Source organism: Lepidothrix coronata, unplaced genomic scaffold, assembly GCF_001604755.1.
Source record: "Lepidothrix coronata isolate B3197 unplaced genomic scaffold, Lepidothrix_coronata-1.0 Scaffold143, whole genome shotgun sequence".
Taxonomy (NCBI): Eukaryota; Metazoa; Chordata; class Aves; order Passeriformes; family Pipridae; genus Lepidothrix; species Lepidothrix coronata.
The window spans coordinates 2,008,770-2,036,430 of record NW_016690323.1 but is presented as its reverse complement, the minus strand read 5'-3'; the positions used below and the strand labels follow the sequence as shown (position 1 = coordinate 2,036,430).

Sequence of the window (27,661 nt, the reverse complement as noted above, 5' to 3'; positions counted from 1 at the left end):
AGTTACTTTAACAGTTGGGGTTTTATCACTGCTTGGTACATACATCAGTGTGTAGCTTTGTTTCACATTTGGAAGAAAAAGATAATGATTTTTTGGACATACAAAGTGCTGTTTTGAGTTCCTTTCTGTTAAACTTCATGTTGGTGAATAAATGAATCATGGAAATTCAGTGTAATAACTGACAACTCAAATACTGTGAACCTGGGTATTTCAAAACATATGACTAACATCCCTTTGAATGCTTGTGCAATTTCCTAGATATTTAAATGAGTTGGCATATACCTAAGGACATAATTTGGTCCTTCAAAATTAGGCCTATGTAAGTGAGTATCTCCATTCAATTGTGATTTAATGTGCAAGGCATGACCTGTAGTCTTTCTTTTTTTGGGTGTAGTCTTTCTTTGTTTGGGTGTCTAAATGTGGTTTTCCACTTTTACCTCTTTTTTCATAACACATGTACACACTGAAAATTCCTGCTATCTTAAGACCTGTCTCTTTTCAAAGTAATTGTGGTCTCTTTTGTATATTCATTTTAGTTAAGAGCTGACTGATGATAGTTCTTTTACCAATATTTTTTTCAAGATACAGACTCTGACAATTAGTGAATTCCCTTTGAAATTCAGTGAATTAGAATTAAGTTATCTTGGTGGATGTTAGGGACTGGCTTTTGTAATGAAACTGAGGAGAACTTGAAGACAAGTGTTAGATACCAACAGCTTCTAAAGTAAACTACTTTACAACACTTCATTCATGTGTGTTCCCTGGGTCTTGTATGACCCAACATAAGTGTAGTACATGCAATGTGGCTTTGTCTAAATATTTGTTTACAGTGGTTGTTTATTTACTTTGGATGCTAACTGGAATGTGCTTCCATTTCATATAAAAATGAACAGGTTTCTTTGAGTTCAGTGGATGGATATGAATTTTCAGCTATGAAATAGTTTCCAAGTAAAGGACGTGCCAGTGCTATAAATATGGCTTCTGATATTGCTTGCTGAATGAGCCTGTAGTCTGGGAGTGAATGACCATCTATAGTTTCTCAAAGCAACTATACAGCAGCTTCTTCTTTGGCTGAGAGTAAGCAACTGCTTATTACTTTCACACCAACAGGCAAAGAACAGCAAGAGCCCTGTTCAGTAAAGGTTACTTATTCCAAACTTTGCAATGACTGTTTATTTAGTCATTACATATTGCTCTTGCAGTGGCTTCTGAGAGAAGTCTGGCTTATGAGACAGACTGGAGTATTGATTCTTATTACCAAGGAAAATTTTTAGGCTGCGTTTTTGTGAAATTTTTCCTGATGGACATTGTGCGGTTCGTGGATTGGCCACTACTTGCTATCTTTTACTGTCTTGACCTTGGATTTTCTTTGCCAAATATGAGAGAAACTATGTTAATAAACAGAATTTGTTTATGTGGAAAAAGTTGGAAAATAGCAGTGGCTGAAACGCTTTTATTTTGTCTCACAATTTTAAATGTTAAATATAACATTTCCAAAATTGTTGCATTTGGAAGTTGTGTAAAGAGATGTGTTGGATGTTTCCACCTTTATTAGTCATAGGTGAGGTCTTGGCTACCATCGGTTGTCTTTGAAGATACCAAACAAAATATTTCTAGTTACAAGGGATTTGTGGCCTTCTGGATAGAGAAGGCTCACAGACCGCTCAATTCTGAATTATTTTATTGCTTTGAAATTTACTGAATGAGCTGTTCAGAAGTAGAACGAAGAATTCTATAAAGGTGATAAATACTGCAAATAATTTGAAAGAAGACCACAACAAAATCTTTGGAAGCACTTAGTAAAGTGTTGATGTGAGCCCACAGTAGGGTAAACTATCACAAATACATTAATAATGGCTACTGTGTCCAATGGAGGGCTACAAAGATGATGAGTGAGCTGAACCATCTTTCTTACGGAGAAAGGGGGCTGGGCCTGTTTAGCTTGGAAAAGGGGATCTTATCAATGCATACAAATACCTTAAGGGTGAATGTCAAGAGGATGGGGCCAGATTCTTTTCAATAGTACCCAGTGATAGGACAAGGGTTAATGTACACAAACTGGAACACAGGAAATTCCATCTGAATATGAGGAAGAACTTCTTTACTGTGAGGGTGACAGAGCACTGAAACAGGCTGCCCAGAGAGGCCATGGATGGTTCTTCTCTGGAGATACCAAAATCCTGCCTGAACATGATCCTGTGCAACCCGTTGTAGGGGAACTTGCTTTAGCAGGGGGGTTGGACTAGATGATTTCAAGAGGTCCCTTCCAATCCCAACCATTCTGTGATTAAAAGAGCTTAGAAATGTAACAGCCTTCTGGCACATTTGCCAATTTATTTTCCTGACAGAATAATGTAATTTCATCCTTACTGCTGCCTTTCTTTAACTGAGAGATCAACTTACAAGAATGCTTGGGCTCCCACTAGGAATTTATTTTATTCTTGAAAAATTTCGTAGGAAAAATGATTGAGTCTTTCTTAAATATTTAAGAAATTAAATTAAGGGGCCTCTGGTGGTCTAGTGGTTAGGGTGCAGGACTCTCACCGCTGCGACCCGGGTTCGATTCCCAGCCCCCTGGGCAGATGGAGCTCGTCAGCGTTGTAAGGCAATCCATCTAAGAGAAGGTCACTCTAAACAAACCTACGTCCTGGGGACCTCACTGCCACTGTCCAAGCTTGCTCGGCCCCGGCAGATGAACCTCAGGATTAAAGGGTGGGCTCAGTTCAGCGCACGCTGGGTCTCACCTAAAAAATCCACTGCGCAGGCTCGAAGGGTTAATGACCTTTCCCAAATCTTCGCTCGCGAAGACTGGCCATTATTATTAAATATTTAAAATGAGGTGCTTGACTGGATTTTTCCTTCTAATATAATATTCTTATTTCTGACTCGCTGTGAAACTGAATTAAGTACAAACTAAGAGTGTAATAATTTCAGTCATCAGAAAACTTGAAAAAGCAAATCCTTGGCATTTTAACTTTTCTAGAAATAAGGGTCCTTGTTTTTCTGCCTGAACCTGTTTAAAGATAGACAGTTTCCTCTACAAGGCAGGAATGTACTATCCTGAACCAATCTTTTATTATTATTATGAGCGTGGAGAAAATAAACTCCAAATGAGCTAAATTGGGCCAGATGCTATGAAATTTTTTGTCTAGAGAATTAGGTATGACAGTTGCGGAAAACTCAGAAAATACTTCTTTACTTGCTACAGTCATAACAGTATGTACACATATGAGAATAGGCATCCTCTTTAAATGTGTCTCTGCTTACAGTGTCGATTTCTGCTTGTACATATTAAACGGAAGAACCAGAATTAAAAAAGAATCAAATGTTTTTTAATGTTTCTTCACACGAATTCTTTCTATTATAAATTTTTCATGTGCTCCTCTCCACTGAACTACAGTTGTCTTACCTTGCTGGAAATGTAAAGGTTGTATTTAGCCTGACAGGGCTCAGGGTTGAAAGTTGTACTTTAAGTCAGAAAAAGACATAAACTCTACAAGCTTATCTAGACCTGTAGTGAGACATGTATCCAAAGCATTCAATTCATAATTCCTACCAGGGAATTAAGTTTATTTGTTCTAATGGTGAAATCTTATTATTTTGCTGTCACCATAATTTTTGCATGCCCCGGATGATAAACTCATAATAAAAAAATGAGATACTAAACCACAGAACACTTGCTGTTGTGACTGATAAAAATGTACATTGCAGCTGGGCAAGACTTAAAACCACCTCTGCTTTTGTACAAGTATTTTAATTTGTTGCTAACATTCAAACAAGGTAGCAGTGACAGGGTCGATTGCAGTGGTCCTCTGGTAGCAATGTCTGGTGTCTGCTGGTGATACACCTTCTGCAATTATTAAGCTGCATTATTCACGTTTGTTCCAAGCAGGGCTTTATAACACCAGGAGTGTGTGAAATAATTCTGTATAGGTGCTACTTGTTGCTTTGCTGATAACAGTACATTTTTTTAGAAAACCAGAAGTATGATCCTCTGTTCTGAAATTAGCAGCCTCAACCAAAATGCATGCATTGCAAATGTTTTTGCTGGCAGAAACAGGCAGACTGAGGCCATGGAAGGTGGTTTAGTGCCAGACCCAATGTTAGAAACTGCACATTAGCAGAAGTGTTTTCATTTTCTGAACATTTTCGTTGTTCAGCTGCAAGTTTCTGTGATAATGACATTGTCAATACAACACTTTCCATGAAGTCAGAAACTGAGAACTCTGACATGAGGGTTCTGGATACTAAAATGTAATGATAAGCCAAATTTGTCTTTCATTCCCTAATAATGGAATTTTAAAATTAATTATGAAATAAGATTTCCTAAGGTGAAAAAGTGATAAACTGCTTTTTTACCAGTTTTAAAATTTGTTTCATTCTTTTTGTAATGAAACAGGTTCTCTGCTATGCAGGATGGCTGTGTGCCAAGATGGAGAAGGTGTGATTGCAGTGTTTCAGCTGAAGGGCAGTACTGAAGAGCACAACCTGGCAACCTCTTTAGCTGCTTCAGTATGACCTGAAAATCATTTAGAAGAAAATAAAAATGAGGCAGTGTGGCTTAGATTTTTTTTTTCCCTAAGAGGCAAATTGTTAATTTCAAAAATTTGGGACCAGTTCTTTTGTACTATAACTTTATTGCCTTTGTTTGGGCTGTTCAGGGGATAAATTTGTCCCACTACTGTGAGATCTGTGTCCTGAATTGCAAAATGCCTCCTGGGACCTGTAATAACCTTGTTTATATTTGAAACTGCAGAAGATTAAGTCATTTCATCCTTGGTAGCAAGTGTTTACACTGTCAATTAGAAGAATTTTTAACTAAGAGATTATTTTGTCTTCCAATTGCATAATTTCTTTTTTGTTAGTCATTAGTGCAGATATTTACTTCCCATTTTTCTATTTCAGTTGTCCCATATGTCTGATGGAATAAAAATTGTCTTATATTTGCTTTCTGAAATATTTTTATTCTGTTCAGCTGAAACACTAACACAGATGTTATTTTCTCTCTAATTAGCATGTTTATATTTCTGTTAAATTAAGTAACTGCAATAGTGCGTATTTAATATCATACAGCAAGTGTTAATGGCAAACTAATTTGTCCTCTGAATGTTACCTCAGGCTACAATAATTACAAATTATGTGAGATTATATTCGGAATCCAGTCCAAGTTCAACTCAGTCTTTAAGTATGTTCAAGTGAAGGGTAGTTCTGATTCTTTCTGCTTAAATAGTTGACTATTCTCTGTGTGGATGTCCAGAAGATCTAGTTTGATCCCTGGCAGGCGGGGGAAAGGAGGATGACTTTGTTGCAATTTTATGATTTCTTTTTTCTTAGGTGCCAGTAAATCATTTCAGAGTTTTTTTTTTTTTCCAAAATGGGTTACCATTTTCCGCAATTCTTGTCCACCTGAAAAAGACTACCAGGCATATTCTTTATCCCATGGAGGTCAGGTGAATTTGGAATAAACCTGCTTTTCTGGGTCTTACGTTAATGCATAGTACTTAAGAAATGAACTCATCCAAACTCTCTTTTTGTAGTTTCTTAGTGGTGCTAAAGAGCCTTCTGAATATCTTTGGTCTCTTCCTTCCTTTTTATTATATTGTGACTTCTCAATAGAGTAGCCAAGACAAAGAGAAGTGGTAACTTGTTATGAAGTAGGAATGTAGAGGGATGGAATCAAAAAACTTTGACGTGAACTTTGCTCCAGCTACTCTTGCCAGCCAAGGATTTTATGTGGTACACCACAGCCTCTGTGAAGGCACACAATGTACTCTCGGAAGCAGTTCAACCTAGAAGTTGGGCAATGTTAACATGTTTATAATATCTAAAACCTGGTGGGAATGCCTTTTGGCTTTTGAATACTGCATGCACCTTTTAAAAAATGTATGATGTTCTGAAATTGAGGTATACTTAAAATTAAGTAAAAGGAACTGTGCAGAGAGTCTGATGAGATGCGCAAATAAAAGTGAAGAAAGGGTGAGATGTGGTCGTGGCATAGCTCCCGTTGACTTCACTGTGTTACTTTAGTAACTGTGCTCTTTCCCTTCCTCCACAGTGCTCCTTGACCATGCTTGTGTCCTCTGAGAGTTCTTAGAAGTGAGGTGCTCTCCTCTTAATACCCTTGGTGATAACAACATGAATAGAAATATACAAAAACATGATCCTCTTTCTATAGGAAAAATCTGTTACTTCGTAGTTGGGAAAATACTTTCAGGCATAATTCTAAGAATCTGTAATAAACATAAAAACCACATGCACTTTCAGTTAATGCACATGAAAGCCAATTTTTTTTTTAAATTACAGTAACCACATTTTTTGATATTAAGTATGTTTTACATTGATTCAATATGTTAATCTATTTCACCATCTTTGTACTTGCCACAGCTGGCTGGAGTCCCACTCTGCAGCGAAATAGGATATGCAATCTGCTTGGGATTGGTACAGAAACTGTGTGCAGACATCGGCCCAGCCATCATTAACTCTCTTAGGAAAGGAAGCTACTTTCAGCATGGGTGTTTTGTGCTTGACACGAGGAGTATTCCTGTTTATTCACCCAGTTATGATTTTAAGTATCTGACTGCAAGTAGCAGGAAACATGTGAATAAAACTGTGTGCCTCTAGGGGATTCTTAGCCTGTTTCTGGTTACTTTTAATGCTTCTGAGAAAATGTCTAACTTGCAAGTTTCCCTCCAAATGGTTATGTCCTATAAGTTCTGCAGTTTCATCCCCTTTCAAAGCAGTAGAGAACTGTTTCCAGTGACAGTTTTCAGAAACAACTGGTGAAAGATATTAAGCGTGTTGCAGCTTCTTACTACACCTATGTGTAAAGCTGTAGATTCTTCTGAAGAATCAGATGGAAGAAGGTTTGTGAGGAGGCGTGTGGCAGAGCACTGACTTGAGTTGGCTCTCTTGTCTGGAGTCAAGTCTGCAGCAGAATCTAGGTAGTTTTATTCTTGTCTGTGCTGTGGTATTTTTTCCTCTGCTCTCATGGTGAGAACTCTCCAGTGGTTTCAACTATTACACATACGTGCATGATTCTCCATTTTCATAAATGTAGTCAGATGAGAGACCCATTTTAAGAAGGTTAAGCGGTTTGCAATTCTGCAGCTGGCAGTTACCATCATTCAGCTAGAATTTACAGTCATAAATGCCATAACTTGCAGCTCTGAATGCTCCTATTCTGTTTCAATGCCAAGTGAAACAGATTAGGGAATCTCAAGTTGGTTTAATCTAATCTTTTTAATCTTTCTGTGGGTTATATTTATCTTCTTATCCACTGGTGTGGACTACTAGTTGCATTCATGCAGTCAGAGTGAGAATCTCAGCAAAGGGACAGTGTCTTGTCAAACAGCTTTTGGCTAAGCTACGAGATTTTCTTTCTACTGTTTCCTTTTCTCTTTCCTTTGCAACCCTCGGTAATCTCACTGGCCTTCTGAGTTCCCAAATCTGCAACCACATCCTTGCAGGAAGGATAAGAATTTCTACATCTTGGTCTGCATCAACATCAGCATTTTAGAGCTGATCAAGAATGTACTTTTGCAGGGAATCTCCTTACTGCAGTTGGATACAAGACCCAGATTCTCTTAGGATAAGACTAAAGTGCTAATTCCTTCCATGGGACCAGGTTAGACCTGAACTGAAATACCAGCTCCTGAACTGATTTTATAGGGCAAAGCAGGGTGTTAGAAACACCTGATTCACTTAATAAACCCACTGTCATCATTTTGCACAGCTTGCTACTGCAGACATCCTGCAATAGGACAATTATACAGTTTTATCTCCAACCAAATTCTGATTCTATTTGGGTCTTTTTTAGTAAGTCCAGTGGAATGGGATCAGCAAGTATTACCAAGGCTGTGCCCAAACTCCATTTGACAGTTATAGGATGTTTCCTACAACCACTGGGAATGACCTTTTCCTATTAAATGCAAGACAACTTCCTAGCATTGACATTTTTGCAATACCTTTATGAAATAGAAGGGCTGGAAAAACTGGTGTTAGTTAAAGGATGCATCGGCATGTGTGACATAACTCTAGGGATACAATCCTACCTCTGGTTATTTCCAGTAAGACAGATAAGTATTTTGCAAATATATGTAAAATAAAACATATATCATTTAATTGTGTTCAGAATTCTCTGAACTGAATTGAAGTTGTACTTTCATGTAAAGGAGTATGGAGAGTATTTTAACAGCTTTGGCAAGTTATCTTTTCTTTGTTTATAACCCTTAAATGTGTACATCTGTATTATGTCTTAATATTATATTTATTTACTGCAGGGTGTTGGGAAAAACAAGGTTGTTGACAGATTCCTTCACCTTCTAAACAGGCCCAGAGAGTATTTACAGCTGCACAGGTAAGAATGTGTTAGATTTTCATCCTTTATGTTTTCAGTCTAATTTCTCATGTTTTAAAACTCATGAAATTTAATGTATTCTTACTGTTTGAACAAAGACCATATTATGGCAAGTGGCACACAGACCACAGGAATTTGTCTGGCAGAGGCAATAAGCTGACAGGTTGAGGAGGGGGTGGGTACAAGAATATAATGCAGTCGCATTGTTTAATATAAGAGGAAGTAGAAGTCAGAGAATACTGATGTTAACTTGGTTCAAGAAGTTAGTAATATATTTTGCTGTCATTTCTGGAGAAATTTCCCTAAGCATGAGGTACTGTGTGAGGGAAAAATTCAAAGGTGCTTGTTTGAATATGTCACTCATCAGACAAAAAAATCTACATAATAAAGGCTTTTTAGCTTTTTTCCTTTGGCACTTGTGCTAAATGCATGTATTTCTTTCTCACCCATAAACATTTGGATTAGAAAATTACATTACAAGCTAAAAAATGGACTTTAAGACAATAAACCGATTGAAAACAATTCAAAAGATGAAATAATAGCAAATTATCTACCTGCTTTTTATGACATGAGCTTGAAACCAATAAATTGAAATAAAGACTAAATATGTCTAGAAGACTCATTTTTGATTGAACTGCATCCTATTTCAGCTTCATTCTTAGTCCTTACCTCTCTGTCTTCAACTTCCCAGCTTCATCACTCTGTCTCCTTTCATTATCACTGTTTTTTAAATAGTGCTAATAAAAACATTGATCTTTGGTATTCTGCCTTTTAACAACACAGTCTCTGTAACACTTTCTCTCTCACTTTCTCACTCATTTGTCTTCAAATGTCTTATACTTGTATTCCTGATACTTGAATAGCTCTATCTCACTACTTTTCTGCTACTGTTTTCTTTTATGCTACCTCTTCTAGACTTCCATCACTTCTCTAGAAAATACTGCTTTCGTGACCTCCTACTTCTAGTTTTGTGTTAACTTTCCTGCTGTCTTCTCTGCTTGGAGCAGAGCGCTCCTTACAGATAAAATCCACTGACATTTTTGCAAATCACAGTTATTTCACAAAGTACTACTGTATTTCCATCTTTCTGTGTGTTCTCCAGTGAGATGTGATCAAGCAGAACAGTGCTTTAATATGAATTCAGATGGCTCAGGAGAACATTGTATAAGCACAGTGTTTGGGGTGATGATGGGGCTGTAGAATGTATTAGTTTCAGCATGCTAGTTGATGCATCACTAGGAAAAAAAATGTGCTTTTATTGTCAATACAACCTTCTATAGTTTCTGTGAAACACTGTTCATGATTGCAGAGTTTTAAAGATAGATTGAAGTAGAAAATAAAGCAGAAAATGATGAACAGTCCTACAAAAATAATTTGTGAATATAGAAACATGAGAAATCTATTTCCTGGGTAGCATTTTGAAATTCTTTGTGAAGAACTCAGTCTATATAATACTTTGCTTGACTTTACAGGGCTTTTAAATAAGGATTACAATATTGTTAGTGCAGACTTCTGGATTGCAAAACAAAATAAGAGCAAGTTTACAAAAAAAAACCCAACAGTTCACTAGTAAGCTGTTACATACTTTGTGGGGAAAAATTTAGTCAGTAGCTTATGGCATAGAAGTATTTTATTAGAAAATATGCTGGAATGTACACTTCATCTTTCATAACCCTATGTGTTTCTGCAGATTTCCTAGCTACTACCTTTAAGCATGCCAAGGAAAGTATTTCTAAACATAATACTTTCAGTGGTGCTCATATACCTGAATTACAGATACTAAGAAATAGAACATTCCAAGAATGCATTGTAGTTGATTACCTTGTAAGGGAAAAGGATAATTTTAATGCTTTCTTCATGAAAAATGTAGAGGTGATTCCCTGTAAGATGAAGGTGGACTTTCTCTACCCTTTCAGAAATATGTCTGGCAGATGGCACTGCATTAGTCCTTGAATTTTGGTGTACAGACTCTCTAGTTCCACTTCAACTAGTCTCTTGGGAAATGAATGTGCACTTGTCAGCTGCATATTCCGAGACACTGAGTTTCAAAGAGGTGGTGAATCTATCAGAAAATGGCTGACATCACGAGTTCCCGAATTTGTCCATATCGACTGTCACTTCATACAGTTAGCTATAGAATGAGTAATAGGCACATATGTAGGGTAATGCCAATATGGAATGGGTTTTCCAACTGAATAATGTCTACTGTGAAGAAGAGAGAGATATATCCTTAGCTATAAATATTCTTGTTGGTGGGTATAATGAAGATGAAGCCAGAGAAGAAACGACGACAGTGGAAAGAGAGAAGAGTTTTAAAATTAATATACTAAAGATCTTTAATAAAATGTAGTGTTATGTAATAAATGAAAGTAGCAAATAAATAACAGACAAAAATAATTAGACTGAATTTGAGAAGTATTCTGATCTGTGAATCTAATCACCATTTTCTGAAACATGTTTCTTTAAATGCTATTTAAATGCCAGAATCATGAGGATATTCCACATTTACTTTTAATAGTTTGTGAATAAGAGGGAAATACACTGTTGTGTAGTTTAATACAGTTTGTTATGCAATGTAATTGTCTTTTATAGAAGAATACTTCGCCTCTTTTGACTAAAAACAGGGATATAAGAGAACTAAAAATGCTATTAAAACTGTTTTGGTTTTAGTTGTTGATTGTTTGGTTAGGGTGGGTTTTTTTGTTGGTTTGAGGGGTTTTTTTTCTGTCTTGATGAAACAGTATAAGGAGTTCTGATCTAACTCTACATATGTTCAATGACATTCAAGGAGGGAGTGTTTGCCTTACACAATGAGCTATTATCAGGAGTAATTTTAAAATCTCACATTTTATATCATACTTCAAGATGATGAGAGGAGATAAAGCAGAAGAAATAGTGTGTTTTTCCTTAAACTTCCTTTCTGACATCTGTATTTACTTGCAGTGCAACTGATTCACATGGGAAGAGTCAACCTGACCTTAAGGTTTCAATTGCTTGTGGAGGTTTTGAATCCTTTTCCTTAGTCTTTTTTACAGCACCTCATTGAGAAATTTAATTTTCTTGAAATTTTTAAGTCTTATAAATCATTTTGGTACCATAAAACAGAAAATTTTAATGAAAGGAAGCTGTGATTAGATTCAATAATGACAGAAATTAATAAAAATGTTTGCTTAAAAATTGGTCAAAAAATTGGCTGCTTCCTCTTGAACACTTTCTAATATTAGGAGCTGATCAGGAGTTGACCAGCTCTCTTGTCACATTAATTGTGGAGTTAGAGAACTCTTTCTGGAAAAGGTAATAGGTGTAGGCTCAGCACAGCCTCTCTCTAGGACTGCGCTTATGAAGCGTTTTACTGCTTTTCTGTGTTAAGGAAGAACTTTCATCTGCCAGGATTCCCCTGTCACTCCTTTCCTACAAGAGTAAATTTCAGCAGAGAAATCCTAAATTTTGTTTACCCTCCTGGGATGGTTGTCTCCATTTTGTCCATCCAGAACGCTGTCTACATCTAACAGAATAAACAACAGCTTTACCTTGTCTAATATTAAAATTCAGGGGTTTACTGCTTCAACCTTGAGCATGCATTCCTCATGCTACTGGAAAGGTGAAAACGTACCAGACTTGTGCAGTCACAAGCCAATGAGAGGTATTTACAGAAATTCAGCATGTACTGGTTTTACAGCCAGTAACTAAGAAACTGGCTGTAAGAAACTTTGGTGTTCTCCATGTACATGTAACACAGGGTTGTTGTGACGGTCAAGAAAAACACAGAAACAGTCTTCTTCCAAAAAGAATAGCACCGGGTAGGATAGATTTTTATTGCAACAGATCTCCAACATTTTTACTCCCCAGTGTAACGTATATGTTGCATTATAATTGGTGTTTCTTCATAAACATACATCACGATTGGCTGTCCTATAGCAAGCTCGTGATGATTCAGCATTTGCAGACTCACAGTGACTTGCTCTTGCAGGCTCATGATGACCCTGCAGAAAGTTCAGGATATCCTCTCTTACAGCTCTGTCTTCCTTCCGACAGACCTGCTGTCAACCCCGGCAGTCAAGTATTTGTGTTGCTCCTAAATTAGTGAACTCTGGAAAGCCTCATCATTTTATGAACCTTTCTGTTACTACTTTTGCTATCTCTCACGTGAATCCCGCTGAAAGAATTTGCTAGTGGTTCTACACAAAAATCTAAAGTTAAGTTTGGTATTTCATTGAAACAGGAAAAAGATTTTAATGAAAACTGATAATCATAGAATCATAGAATATCCTGAGTTGGAAGGTACCCAAAAGGATCATTGAAGGCCAGCTCCTGGCTCCGCACAGAACCACCTCAAATCACACCATGTGCCTGAGAGCGTTGTCCAAACGTTTCTTGAACTCTGTCAGGCTTGGTGCTGTGACCACTTCCTAGCGGAGCCTGTTCCAGTACCCAGCCACCCTGTGGCTGAAGAACCTTTTCCTAATATCCAGCCTGAATCTCCCTTGACACAGCTTCGTGCCATTCCCTCAAGTCCTGTCACCAGTCACCAGAGAGATGAGATCAGTATCTGCCCCCCTCCTTCCCCTCATGAGGATATCTTCCTTTATTATTCTTTGCTATATATTTATTTGTTTGTTATTATTATTATTTTTATATCTTACTTTTTTATTTCTCTCATGATAATATCTTACTTTCAATTACAAAGTCCCTTAAACCAAGAAGATTCCACAGAATGAAGAAAAAAAAAGTAAAACTTTAGGGAAGGCACAGACAAGAACCTGTGCCCTGTTAAGACTATAAAATCCTTCTTAGCAATGATGAGTGTAATAGATCAATATAAAACTGTAAGCTCCCAGCTCTCCTGCATTAAAATGTCAGAAGAAAATATCATGGACTTTGAACTGTTGTCTACTTTGATGTAATCAGAGAAAAAAAAGATTAGTTTTACTTCTTTTATCATCAAATTAGTAACTAGTTAGTTAGTAATTAGTAAATAGTAATTAGTTGCATACAAAGAATGATTTTGCTGGAGTTAAGTGTTCTTTATCTGTCATTTAAACATTTAAGTTTGCATCTATTTGGAATTAAGTCGTACTCTCAATCTGTTTTTTATATTTCAATTAGAATGATTTCTCCTCCTTACAGTTACTATTTTTGTGTAGACTGTATTACAGAACAACAGCATTTGGGGTTGATTTTGTTTCTTTGGTTGTGAAGAGACGTCTGATAGAAAGTTTCCTAAAAGCTTAGATTCTGACTAGGAAAATGTAAAATTCAGGTACTCGCTTTTTGTGGTAGTTTCTGGTGATGTAAATAAGATGCTAGGTTTTACATGCTAAAGGCATGTGGATTAATATATATGCATCAAGTTTTTGGAGTCATATGGTGTTATCTGATCTTAACTTTCATCAAAATACACGGCTAAGCTTTAATACGAGAGTGTAAAAAAATGAAAAAATATTTGAATGTAGTTTATTCTGAAATACAAATGTAGGCAACTAAAAAGAACTGGAAAAATACTGTGGAGAACACATAGTGTCAACTCAAGACCTGTGAAAGCTGCCACCTCTCTATTCTGCTGGGGTTGTATTTGTTGTAAGTCACATAGCCAAAAAGAGCAAGATGCCTCTGTAATGGTCATCTGCCATCATGAGTTGTGTTCCTAATTGCTCTGATAGCAAACAAAAACCTCTCTGTCTTGATAGTCCCTTTACAAAAAATTAGTTGCAGAAGGAATATCTGTGTTCCAAGCAAGATATTTGCTAGGTTTGGGAAGGCACAATGTTAATTTTTCCTTGTCAATGCCTTTTCTTTAAAGTTTGATATACATTACACTCCTTGATTTTTTTGAGATATGCAAAAGCTATCTGGACACAGTCCTGAGCACCTTGCCTCTAGGTGGCCCTGCTTTAGCAGGGGGGGTTGAACTAGATGACATCCAGAGATGCCTTCCAACCTCAGCCACTCTGATTCTGTGATATAGCAACAATTTCTGCAAGGTAGCAGCTGGATGACCCTAGCTAGCTCTAGGGTTAAGAAGTTAAAACGAGTTTATCTTATCTTCATAAAATACATAATACAGCAGTGGTTGTTCCATGTAGAGAGTCCATTTGCACTGTACTTAGCTGATACTCAAATGTGTCAGTATGGAACAGTAGTTAAAGTTGAGGGAATTAAGAAACAGCTTCAAGCTCACCATCATTTTCAGAATAATAAAAACAGTTTTTGTAATGAGATTGTTTGATACCTTCTACATAATTTATTTATTTTTATGAAAATGAGTACAAATATTGAGTGGTTATTAAGCAGAAGTTTCTCTGATATATTTTCTGGCTTCATGCTGTGTCAGTCACAGATGAGCTGTAGGAAATGCAAAATTTGGAGCCCACCATCTCCTCTGCAGACAGTTCATCACAGGCATTCCTGTACACAATTGAAAATGTCCAGGAATGAAAAGTATCAATCCTTTTCCATTGCAATGGGAACTTTATTACTCTTAGCTAGTGGGAGAACTGATCCCTCCTCTGAGCTACTACAGAGGTGGCCACTGAAGTCATGAGAAGTAAAACTAGTCAACTTCAACTCTAATGTTTTCATTATGTAGATCTGCATAACAACATTGCGGTGGCTTACAGAAATAGAAGCTTTTGATGAGTAGACTGCAGTGTAATCTACATCAATAATTCATTGATGGCTTATGAATGGATTTTCTGCTGCTCAGAGCCTCAGTGAATCTGCAGAAGACATGAATTGATTAGTTCTGTTCCAGTGTTCGCTTTCTGTATATCAAGAAAATAATCTTTTATGAAATTAGTTTATCATCAGAAAAGATAATATGAATCTTCGTAAAGTCATATGACAAAAAGAGGGAATGTTTTTTAATGTATGAGAGTTGTTCTCTGTGAGGTCAAAAAAGTTAAAACTGCTTATAAATATGATTTGATGACTCTTCATGAAAATAGAGAATGTAGGAAGTTTTCTTCTTTAGCTTTTAAATGTAACAGGTTTTGCCCCTATATTAGCCATGTTAAGTCTTAGTTCATGTGATATCTTTTCTTACGAGTTGAAATAACTTGTTTTTCACTTTTCTAGGCAGTGACATATATGCCAAAGCAATTTGGCTTTCTTGTAAATTTGATGTTTCTCTCTGTCAATGGAGTAATAACTGTTATAGAAATTCTATTTTTTATCTTACGATCTTACTGTTATTTTAGAAGACATTACACTACCTTCTGTTGTGTGTCCTAATATTACATTTTCTTTCAAAGAATTTGCCTATGATATAGCATCTTCTTGTTAGTTACTATGTTTATTCTAGTGACTGATGCAGGGTTCATTTTAAAAATTACATTTTGTGTTGTGCCTTTTCTGGTTCCCTAATAAGTTACAGTAATCTGATGATCTTTTTTTTTCAAAAAATTACCTGAGTTTGCATATGTTATGCTTTTCAAAATAAACATAATTTTGCTGTGATCTTTAACAATCAAATTAATATGAGGTTTGGGGTAAGAAAATGAGCTTATGGTGTCCCTACAAGCAATACTTACTACAAACTGTCCATTAATCTTTAAATCTTAATTTTCTTTCCCTCTTTTTTAGCACACATAATCACTATAAAATCTAATTACATGTTTCTCCTATTGAGATAATTTAAAACTACCCTTTCAGCTTTATTGACTTCAGATTTTTTAAATTCTAATTTTAAAAGTTGTTTCAGAAAGAATAGCTTCCTTTGCCCAAAACATTGATGAATACTAGAATTATAGTGCACCTATTCTCAGAATTGCATTTGATTATCTTCTCTTGAAAGAATGTAGGACCATATTAAGCAATTTAAATGCTGATCTAGCTCAGCAGGTCTGTTTTTAAAAATGAACGACACAGAAAAGCTATGTCTGTAGTGGACTTTTTAAAGTAGTGCTCTGTAGCTGCACTAGTTTATTTGAGGAAACCATTGAACACAGCAAAGTTGTGTATGTATGTGTTTTTGTTTGTTGGCAGCCACAAAACAAAAGGCTAGGTAATTTTACCTCATGGTTTTGAGTCATGAATGTCTAGAATATTTTCTTTTAATGTTGTACCTTGTAGTGTCTATTTTATTCTTATATAGCTCAGATTTGGAAATAAATAATAAGATGACAGTTTTATTATGAAGATTTATGTTGTCAATACACTGAGTGTATTGACTAGCATATAATAGGTGTCTGTGGTTTTTCACTCTTGGTTTTTTCCCCCCCTTTCTTAAACACATTTTCAGTCAATACAGAGTTGCAATGCAAAGCTTCCTAGATTTCATGCCAGTTAATGGTCTCTGTTTCCGGTGTTAGTTTTTCATAAGCTGGCTGACTAGCTCTGCTATTGTCAGATTTCAGGTGTTAGAGACCTAATTCATCTGTCTTTTTGTAGGCATTGAATTCAACTTCAATATCCTGATGCATGGTTGTTATGGAGAAATAGCTCAGGTTAGAAGACCCTGTTGTTTCATTTTCCTCTAAAGCCTAAGTAACAGTTTCTCACTGTTTACTCAATGGAACTTATTCTTACATATAAGGGGAGCTGTAGGGGATGTCATGTTTCTTCATTTATGGATTTTACAACAAGGATGAGTGAATTTCTTATGTTATTGTAATAAATTAAGTGAAAATGTTGCATCTTGTTTTGACAGATGGACCATGTATCAGTAATTGTGTAACTTTAGATTTAAGCATATAACATGAATTAAACATATAATTCCCTTTGATCTTTCTTCTGCCACCTGCAGTCATACTGATTAATGAGTACCTTTATACTCCAAATAATTTCTTGAATTTTAAACAAACATATGTCCTGCTGAGAAGCTATAACAGCCTAGCAAGAAAAAAAGGTGGATTTAATTATCAGTGCATACAGATAAATCAAAAAGGCTTTACAGTGTCATTTTTAACAGAGAAATTAGATAGCTGGTTGGCTTTTCAGACATTTCAGAATTTCATAAAACACAGCGGTCAGATCATGCAAAAAATGCAATGGCTGTATGGTAGGTTGGCTAAAGAAATTAATTTGTACATGTCAGAATCAGGCAGACTGATTCTTTGTGTTAAGATTGCCTACTCTTCATCAGGATAATCCACGAGTGGATTAGCTAACCAATTAACAGCTTCAAATGGCCCTTGACCTAATTATTTTTTAAATACTCTTTAAAATTAGGTCACAGCAGATGGGTATATTCATGTCTGATTGACATGTAATTGAGAGAGATATATCTATGTGTATTTTTAAATAATAATATGTACGTATTTAGATAATAGATACCACACAGAAATGAAGAACAACAATTATTAGAGTATATATTCTGCATCTCTGATTTTTCCTTTCAGCTACCAGAAAGTTTTATTTGGCAAATAAAGGCCAAAACCTGAGTTCGGTTTATGTAAGCTTGTTACTATCAGCACCAACCCATAAAACACAAGGTTGCCTTCCACAGATAATCTCTTACCCTTTCAGCCTCAGCATGAGTAGATACAGAAACCACGACTGTATTCTTCAGCACTTGTCAGGATAGATTAATCCAGTGAATATGGGTGTTTGTGATGTTAGCTGACACTGTGTCCTGTATTTGGGCATAAGCCTTCTTGGGGACTCAAATCTTAAATTAAAGCATTGGAATACCTTTTTTTGAAGTTGGGTAATAAGTCTCTGAGGTTGATGGAAATTTCTCCTGCCATATGTCATGGTTCTTCCCCAGAAAGAAGGCATTGCTCTCAAAGAAACAATAACTGTCACAGTAGTATGTTCAAGTAAGTTTACAGAACTCAGAAAAAGCTAGGGTAACTAATGCAGCAGTAGCAAAAAAAAAAAATAAAAATACAGTGATGTGAGCAAATAAACAAAAAAACATGAAAAGAATTCTCAGAAGTCCTCGTACGAATGGTATTGTCAGAGGAGTTGCTGTGTTTTAGTAGTAAACATTTTTTTTTGTGGTGGTGGTGGGTTTTTTTGGTTTTGTTTTTACTGGAGTGACGATGGCTTCCTTGGTAAAAGGACGTTCTTAGGAAAGGCATTAGTAAGTGTTTCTTATTTTTCTTTTACAATCATGTAAAGACAAAATCAGTTCAGTCAAGTAAGATGAAAGTATATGAGACATCTTTTCTTGATTGCTTCTATATTCCTACAGTCTTACTTCTTTGTGTCAGAACTATTTTCATCAAGGGTGCTAACTGTGATGAAATTAGGAGGTTTAGATATTCATGTCTTTGTTAGAGCCTAGTTAATATTAAGGTGTTAATATTATTAAGAGAACATGAATTACAGCTTTTAGTTTCTTTCCTGGGAGAATTTTGAGTGCCAGACATATTTTACATTTAGGAAACTCTGCGTGTTGCATTGTTCAAAAATATTTCAGATTTAGCGTATTTTTATTTTTCAATATTTCAGTGTCTTTACATAATTTGATGCAAAGTGGAAATTTAAGGAAAAAAAAACCTAAAGAGACAAATTATTTTTAGCCATTCTTTACTGTGTTTGGGTTATGTTAGGTTTCTGAAGAACAGAAATTAATGATACCTAATTGTATAGCTTATGATTCTGGAAGGACAATAACATTAATCTGTAATAACCCTGGCAAAATCATTCTTATATAAATTTCTGAATGTAATAGCCTAAGCAAGTGGAGGAGTTTTGCATTTGCTTGAGTCATCAAGACAAAGGAATTAATATTTGGCTTTATATTTAACTTCTATAATACATTACAAATCCCCTGAAATATTTCCTTAAAATATTATAGCTGAATATCAACAAAACAGAAAACAGATAAAATTATAAAAAAATTTAGGAGCTAGATTTAGGATGTCAACTTTTATTTCATTTTGATACTTTCTGTATTTTTTTCTGATTTACACTACTTTTATAATAGCACTTAAATAAACTGTAAACTCTTGAAGTGTTTATTTTCTGCAAATATATGGTCAATTCTGTCTTCTCTGAAGAATGAGATCATCTGGGAGATTTGTGTGGGCTGCTGGTGGTACTAAGTACAAATTAGTATTCCATATCAGGGGGTTGTAAGAAATCTCTGCAGAACCAGAGGATTAACTAGCTCACCAAAAGTAAAATAAGCTGGTTTGTGTTACAGTAAAATACCATTTAACATTTTTGTCTTTTCTTGCGTCATCACCTGTGACCATCCATACCACCTGATACATTTCCTGATGTGTTCTGTTCACTTTACTTTTTTTCATGCATTGGCTCTTAAGTACAAATTTATGATCTCCAAAGCATCCTGTAATGCTTCATCTTCTTTTACATTATTCTTGGTCTATGCTTTCCTCAGATCCTCCATTTTCTCACCTTTCTATTACTTTAAAGAGATCACAGTTCAGGTTTGACAAAACCTTCCCCTTTTTACCTTGTATTAATTCCACATTTTTCCATTGCTTATTAGTAACCTATGACTGTGGCTTCATATACTCAAGAGTTTGGTTTACACATTTTAAACATCTGCATCTTCTGCATCTTCAACTGTATAGGCTTGAACCAGAAATGTTAACTGATAGTGGAGGTAGGCTTATGCATATAGTCTGAGAATTTAGTCCCTAAATAATGTGTGTTCAATAAAGAAAAATCATCGCTTTGTTGGGGTTTTTTAGATGCATTATTGATTTCTTTGCCTAGCATAGAAATTGGTTAGACTAGCAGGATGACAATAGAAGCTTTATTTTTGTGTCCATAATAGAATTTCTAAGATAATAGATTAATACTACTGCTGATTTTAGTGGTTAAAAAAATTATATGTTGCAAGTGAATAAGATATTAATATAACTATTTAGGGCAGTGTTGCTGCTTGTGACAGGCTGCATTTGATGGGGTTAAATGAAGTGAAGGTGGTTCCAGCTTTGTAACCTTTCACCTCCTGGATTAAAGTTCAGATGAAGTAGCTAAACATTAAAAATCTCTCTTCCTGCCCTCTGCTTTATTCCTGTGCATGGAAACTCTGGAATAAATCAATCATGGGTTTAAAGCTAAACAAGAAAATTATTAGTTATTAGGGACAGAAATCCTGCTGACAGCAGTTTCAAATAAAGGAAGTGTGCAAGTTATTCTGTCAGTTTAAAACTGTAGTTGGAAGCTGGCCACTTAATAGTGTGCTGCAAACAGTACTGTGTTTGATTTCCTGTACCCAAGAAGCTTATCAGAATATTGTTAGTTTTTTACAAGGTGTTACAAAATTAAAGATAGAACTAAGGTGGATATTTAGAAGAGTGAGTCAGCTAGGCTTAAGCAAACAGTTTTGTTATACAGCGTGGCTGTGAGAAGTAAGAGATTTTTGTTGCATCAAATCTCACATACAACGCAAAGGTTACTAAGCTTACCTACAGGCCAGTATGTGGATCTCAAGCTGTGTTAAGTGAGACTCCCCTGATGGGTTTTGTCATGTGATCAGGCCATCATCCTGTTGACACAGACTAAGCCAAATTTTGAAATACAGGAGGAAAGGGTTGGCATAGCCTACTTGTCCTAAGACTAAATTGCATATCCTCTTGCCTGTGAAACCATGGGAGTCATGGGGACCTTCTGTCATGACCCACTTCTGGATTATTCTCTAGGTCATTTGGTCCCTCTGAACCCTGAAGTAAATGGGGTTGGTTATACAGATCTTGACAAAGGTTTTGGCAAGTATTTTGTCTAATCAGTAGGGGCTTTCCCTTGGTTATGGACATAATTTATATAGGTGAATCCAGTGTGGTGATGTCTGTTGCTTGACCTTTCTGAATTGGAACTGTTCTCTATTTATCTGTACATTCAGTGGTGGTTGGAATAGATGAAAATAGTGAAGATTAAGAATATTCTCATTACAGATTTTAATTAGCACTGGTTTATGTTTGAAGGTAAAAATAATGTGAGCAATTCAAACACAAAATGTCAGAAATGCTGTGTTATTAAAGTCTCTGTCCCATCTAAGAGCTTATGCTGTGCATGATATAAAATATAGGAAGCCAGTATGGCTTAGGTAGAACTAAAAATTGATTTTTAGAATTCCATGTGAGTGTGTTTAGTTTTGTTGTTTTGTTTTGGGGGGGATTTTTTGGGTTATGGTTGTGGTGGTGGTTGTTGTTTGTAGGGGGTTTTTTGTTTGTTTGGGTTGGGTTTGGGGTGGGCTTGTGTCTTTTGATCGTTGGGTTGGGTTGGTTTTGGTTTGGTTGAATTTGGGTTTTTTGGAGTTTTGGGAGGGTTTTTTTGCTTGATGATATGTGGAGAAGAGCAGCTAAAACAGTAATGATTCGTATTTGGTTCTTCTAGGGAGAATCACCTGTTTGTCACGTACATGACAATTTCAGCATACTTAACCAGAAATAGTAACATCAATAATGTGCCTATGTACAAAAAATACTTATTCACTTCTCAGTGGTTTTGTTTTGAGGGTTTATGAGAAAGGAGAACTACCATGAAAGTCCTGGCAGAGACAGGGATACTTGCATTTGACCACCAAGCTGGCACACCAGTGTTCCCAGTTATTCAAGAATTCTGAAAAAAGAGATATTTTTTCCTCTTAGAGAGTACTCAGTTTTTTCCTCTTAGAGAGTACTCAGTTTTTCCTCTTAGAGAGTACTCAGTTACTCATTTTGCATTTTATTGTAACTAAAATTCTTGTGTATTTTTAATTAATACTGTCTGGTTTTCCACATTTCAGGGATACCACTGTACAAAGCCTTACCCTACAACCTTCTGTTAAAGATGGTCTTATTGTATATGAAGATTCACCACTGGTCAGTAGTAACATTTGGATTTTATATTTAGAAATGCTTTTCATTTGAAATTTAAAATATTCATGATTTGATTTTTCATGGCATATTGAGTGAGCATGGTAGCAAACTTTGCATTAACTTCTACTTTAGTCATATTTGCCCCACTTGCTGTGCCTAATGTGCTTGGGAAACCCCCCACACAAAGTGAGTATGTAAAATAATTTAGTATTAACCTGACACATTCTAACTGATAGAGTGGTATTTTCCTCCTCCTCTTTCATAGCACCTCACACCTACATGCTGAGTTGGGCTCCAGACAGTTGTTGCAGCCATTCTTTAGTTCATTCAGCTACATGTTGACAGTCTAGATGCAAGCTGGCTTTGCACTTCTCTGTCAGCACTCCATTCTCAGTCGGGCTTCTCACATCCCTCCCTAGCACAGCCCTTTCTATCCCTATCCAGAAGAACCAGGAACACCCACCTTTCTTGTCCCATCTGCCTCCTCTTCCCTCTATTACGATTTGGTCATAGCTTATCCCTGTTCTGAGTCACTTTCTTGTCTCAGTGTCACTGCGACATCACTGCTGCTGATTGAGAAATCAGTAATGCAGCTACTTGCAGGTGTTTGGGGGAGGTTGTGATGTTATGATTCTTTTCTCTTCTAGGTAAAAGCAGTGAAGTTTGGACATATTTTGGTGATCGATGAGGCAGACAAAGCACCAACAAATGTTACCTGTATCTTAAAAACTTTAGTAGAAAGTGGGGAGATGGTTTTGTCAGATGGAAGGCGCATTGTTGCCAGTGAGTAGAGAGAAAATATTTTGATCATTGTCGATAGAACGCAACATGTTGCTGGTTTTCAGCAATTGCACTGCTAAGTAGAGACCCAAAACAATCCAAATGGATACATTACTTGATGCTAAAAGGTTAACAATGAAAGAATTTACAGTCATTTTCTTTACTACTTTTGGAATAGCCACAAAGTTTTCTTAAATTAGCATTCTTGTGAATTTTTCTGAAAAATAAAATAAAATTAAAAAATACCAACAAAAAACCCAAACCCCAACAAAATGTAATTTGACCTCTCTGCTTCTCATTCACCATAAGAAATAAAGATCTAGTTGACCAGATTATGATCTTGGTTATGCCTATCTAGACAGTTGGGGTATAATTTGATCAGATCTAGAATGAAGATATGGATATACCTAAGGTTGAATTATTAAGGGTTAATCTAGTCAAATATTGCAAATGCTTACATTATTTAAGTATATCCTGCAGGATGAAAGTATTTTGTAACTTGATGGAATTTAATTCATGTGAATTGCAGGAACTAAATATTTTTCATTATTTTCCAAAGAAAGACCATGTTTGAAGTGCCCTCTGGATGTTACTACACACTGTATTTCATGTAATGAGTTTCATTTTAACAACACTGGGAATAATGTTTGAGTGTGGCAATCATTCAGCACACATGGCACACCTGAGTTTTGCTTGTCATCATAAACTGTAGGTGGGCTTTTTTTAAAATATCTTGCTAACCAGTCCCAATTATTGCTGTAGTTTTTTAGAGGTAGTTAAAGGATTCCCAAACACAGTGTGCCACTGGAAACATGCTGTAAGGGAACAATGGAGTCAGTCCATTTTGAAGAACCGGGGTCTTCACATGTGTTAAATCACTTATCTCTGGCTTCTCACAGATTTTTGTAGTAACCAGGAGGCATTTCAGTCCTGCCTTCCCAGATCAGATAATGTCAGACTTATATAAAAACACATTTTATTCACCAGTGGCTTCACCATTTCAGTGAAATTAGATATAAAGAGGACAGGTAGTCACCACCCCAAGAACAGTGGATGCATTTTTATGCCTTTTGAATTAAATACTTTGGTTAAATTTTCATGTAACAAACTACGAAACTTTAAAATGAAACCTAGAAAACTTATAGTTGAATGGCAAAAAAAAAGGCTATTGAGCCTTTTTTTTGTAACTGTTCTTCTAGTTCTGAGAAGAACAGAATTAGATTAGAAGATTTTTTTCTTCTGATTCTAAGAATTCTTCTTCTAATCTAATTATGTTCGTTCATTCAGGATTGCAAAGCTTAAATATGCAATTAATATATTTTATTTCTTTTCCAGATCATGCTCATGTAGAGGGGAGAGAAAATGTAATAGTTATTCATCCTGATTTTAGAATGATAGTTCTGGCAAATAGGCCTGGATTTCCTTTCTTGGGTAATGACTTTTTTGGCACATTAGGTAAGTGATTCATATTAAATTATGATCTTTAATAGAATTGTTTAATAGAATAAGTGTATTAATTAGATTTCACGAGGAGAAGGGGTTCTTATGCATATTGATACTTTGTTTCACATAAGGCACTCAAGGTGAGATTCAGCTTGAAGACTATCATGTAAATCTACATGTGTTAATAAAAGGGCCCAAACTTGCCCTGAAGTGAATATGTGGTCTTCTCTGTTAAAACTGCTTTGTTTTTTGGGATCTGAACGAAGATTGCAGATAGACAAGGTTATGAGAAATCTTTGTTAATGAGTGTATATAGTATACAAATATAGCAAAAAAATGAGCTGTAAGCATCTCTCTCAACTGTTCACCATTTTTTCCACCATATCAAACAAGCCACAGGTCAGGTGTTCTCCTCTTTGGTACAAGAGATGATAGCTTGAGATGGTTCTTTTCTCTCCTTCTTCAGCAGTAGACGCTAATGTATTTTTTGCTGTTACCACTATGCTGCCTGCTTCTTAATCCTCATTTGCCTCTCCGTTCATATGGCCATGTGCGATAGGCCTTAGTAAAATACATGTATTTGACAACATATTGCATTCATCTCAGTTTCAGGAAGGGCCATCCAGATTTCACATCAAACAGCATATCAACAGCAGCCTTATTTTGAAAAGTTCCTGGGAGGTCCCAGAAATCCTGTTTACTGGCAAAGATTCCCTAGAGCTTCATCTCACGGCAAAAGCAAGAATTTACATTGCATAAGGGCAAGGGATGAAGAACCACTGGCCTGTATAGTCCAGTGTTACTCTAAGTGGGGGGGCCCCCTGGTGGTCTAGTGGTTAGGATGTGGCGCTCTCACCGCCGTGGTCTGGGTTCGATTCCTGGTCAGGGGACTTCCCCAGGCAGATGGAGCTCGTCAGCCCTGTAAGGCAATCCATCTAAGAGAAGGTCACTCTAAACAAACCTATGTTCTGAGACCCTCACTGCCACTGTCCGAGTTTCACTCGGCCCCGGCAGATGAACCTCAGGATTAAAGGGTGGGCTCAGTTCAGCGCACGCTGTGTCTCACCTAAAAAATCCGCTGCGCAGGCTCGAAGGGTTAATGACCTTTCCCAAATCTTTGTTCACGAAGACTGGCCATGATGAGACTCTTAAGTGGGCCTCTGGCAACGTTTTGGCAGTGTTACATGACAGCTATGAATACCCCTCCAGATTCCACTGATTGTATTATCTGTGTTACTTTGGCCATTTATGTGCAGACACCCTAATTTGTGGGGTTTTTCTGGTTAACTTCAGCCATAGTGCTTATTCTGCAGGAAATTAAAAAAGCAAGTGCAAACTAAATTCCATGTTAAATAGTAGTTCTTTGTTTTTCAGGTGTGGTTCCCACTGAATGGACATTCCATGTCTGAAACTCATTGGCTCTGAATTTCAACCAGCTATCTTGCCCCAATATGATTTAGTGTAGCATATTTTTTTTTCATGACCTAATTTCCTTCCTTACATGGACCCTTTAAACAAAACAGATCACACCAATGTTACTGCCTTTGTACCGCATGGCAGGGACTTGGTTAAGATTTTGGAATTCTTCACTGATTTTGTTTTTCAAGCTTAGGGTCTCTAATGCTTTTAATCCAAGTCCTTTTTCAGCAAGATCTGATCTTGTTTCTGCAAAGTTTTGTATGACTGTTAAAAGGCTCTCTAAGAATAAACTCAATTTTATAGATTATATGTTTGGGATCAACATAATGCAAATATATGGAAAGAATATTTTGCCAAATGTCTTACTATACTTCAAGGCAGGCAGGGAGAAGGGAGAAATCCAGTGTTTCCTCTAGACTTCTTAACTGGGTTTGCATTAGGGCCTTCCTACATTTCAAGATTTCCCTGCATCCTGTGGTGTTTTGAAAGGGTTTGAAAATTGGTCCCATTCAACAAGTTATGTTTTCTTTAAAACGTTTTTCTTTTTTTCTGAATTCATTTGGCTTGTGTTTCTTCTTGAAGTTATTTTCTCCCTCATGATTGGCTTCATTGAAATGACAGGAGAGATCTTCTTGTTTCCAGAAACCTCAATGTTCTTCACATTTTTTGGAGTAGTTTTTGCCTTGTTTAGTTTTAAAAAGCTAGTGCTCAGCATTCTTTTGAGTCATTGCTTTTTCATTGAAGCTGCAATATTAAACTTAAAGGTGCTGTTATGATGCTATCTCTTTATAGATTACTTAACTTTGTGCTTTTTTTCTTTTTAGGGGACATTTTTAGTTGCCATGCTGTTGATAATCCCAAACCACAGTCTGAAATGGCTATGCTAAGACAATATGGTCCTGATGTTCCAGAGCCAATTCTTCAGAAACTGGTAGCTGCTTTTGGAGAGCTCAGGAGCTTAGCTGACCAAGGCATTATTAACTATCCCTATTCAACTAGAGAAGTTGTGAATATTGTAAAACATTTACAGGTACAGTACATCAGATTTAATTGAAAAACTGAGTTCATCACTGTTAATTTTTTAATGCTTGAAGGGTTTAGAAAAAGATGCCATTATTGTTCATGCATTTTTATTTAATTCTTATGAGAAGCTTTACATTTTGAAGGAAGCATCCTATTTAGATGTTCAGATAGTCTGAGGGTAAGGATCACAAATACATATGGGCAGAATTTTTTTCTGCATGTTTATTTATAGATATTAAAAAAACCCCACGAGAGTCTGCTTTTGTACTGTGTGAGAAAATATCACATTCATACTGTAAATACAGTGTGCCATGTTCATACTGGCACTATAAAATTCCATATTTAACATACAATGCTTCAGGGACAGTGCAACTGTTCACTTTATGCTGCTACAAAATTTGTGGGTTTAATTCTTTCCTGTGAAAAAACAAGTTCCTGCTGCATAACAGTAGTACATCATTGGTGGACTCTTTCTGGGGAAAATATTAGATGGATAACAGCTTAACAAGGAGGTACATAGGATCCACAATTACTTCCTACGCACATTTAACTGTAAAACCATGATTTTAGAGATGATTTGTTTTTTTAAGTGTTAAAGTCTGACTTTATAAATTGAAAGATGTTTTTTGCCTGAAGTATTTGAAATATAAAGTGTCTTAATGCTCTTTGAAATGGCAGTGCTTTTTTTTGTTCTGTTTATAATCAGGAAATTGGTAATTTGATAATTTATAGACTGTTTCTTGAATTATTGAATCCTAGATTTAAAAAAAAATAGTGAAAATTAATGTCATTAATACAATTAGAATACAATTTCTCACAAATTTTGACCTACTGTTCCTATGTTTAACACTGTATAGTATAGCAGGGTTGCATGGTAGTTTTGGGGTTGTGCTCATGAACTTATTCACAAACATTCTTT

General features: G+C 36.1%; 1 protein-coding gene across 1 annotated transcript in view; it reads left to right on the top strand.

The window, feature by feature from the left end:
• VWA8 (von Willebrand factor A domain containing 8) overlaps positions 1 to 27,661 on the top strand; it is a 182,055-nt gene that overhangs the window by 76,515 nt on the left and 77,879 nt on the right. Inside the window, exons 21-25 of the mRNA XM_017827812.1 lie at positions 8,280 to 8,356; positions 22,005 to 22,080; positions 22,725 to 22,860; positions 24,193 to 24,312; positions 26,544 to 26,749. Coding sequence (XP_017683301.1) covers positions 8,280 to 8,356; positions 22,005 to 22,080; positions 22,725 to 22,860; positions 24,193 to 24,312; positions 26,544 to 26,749 — 615 coding nt within the window. The remainder of the gene's footprint in view (positions 1 to 8,279; positions 8,357 to 22,004; positions 22,081 to 22,724; positions 22,861 to 24,192; positions 24,313 to 26,543; positions 26,750 to 27,661) is intronic.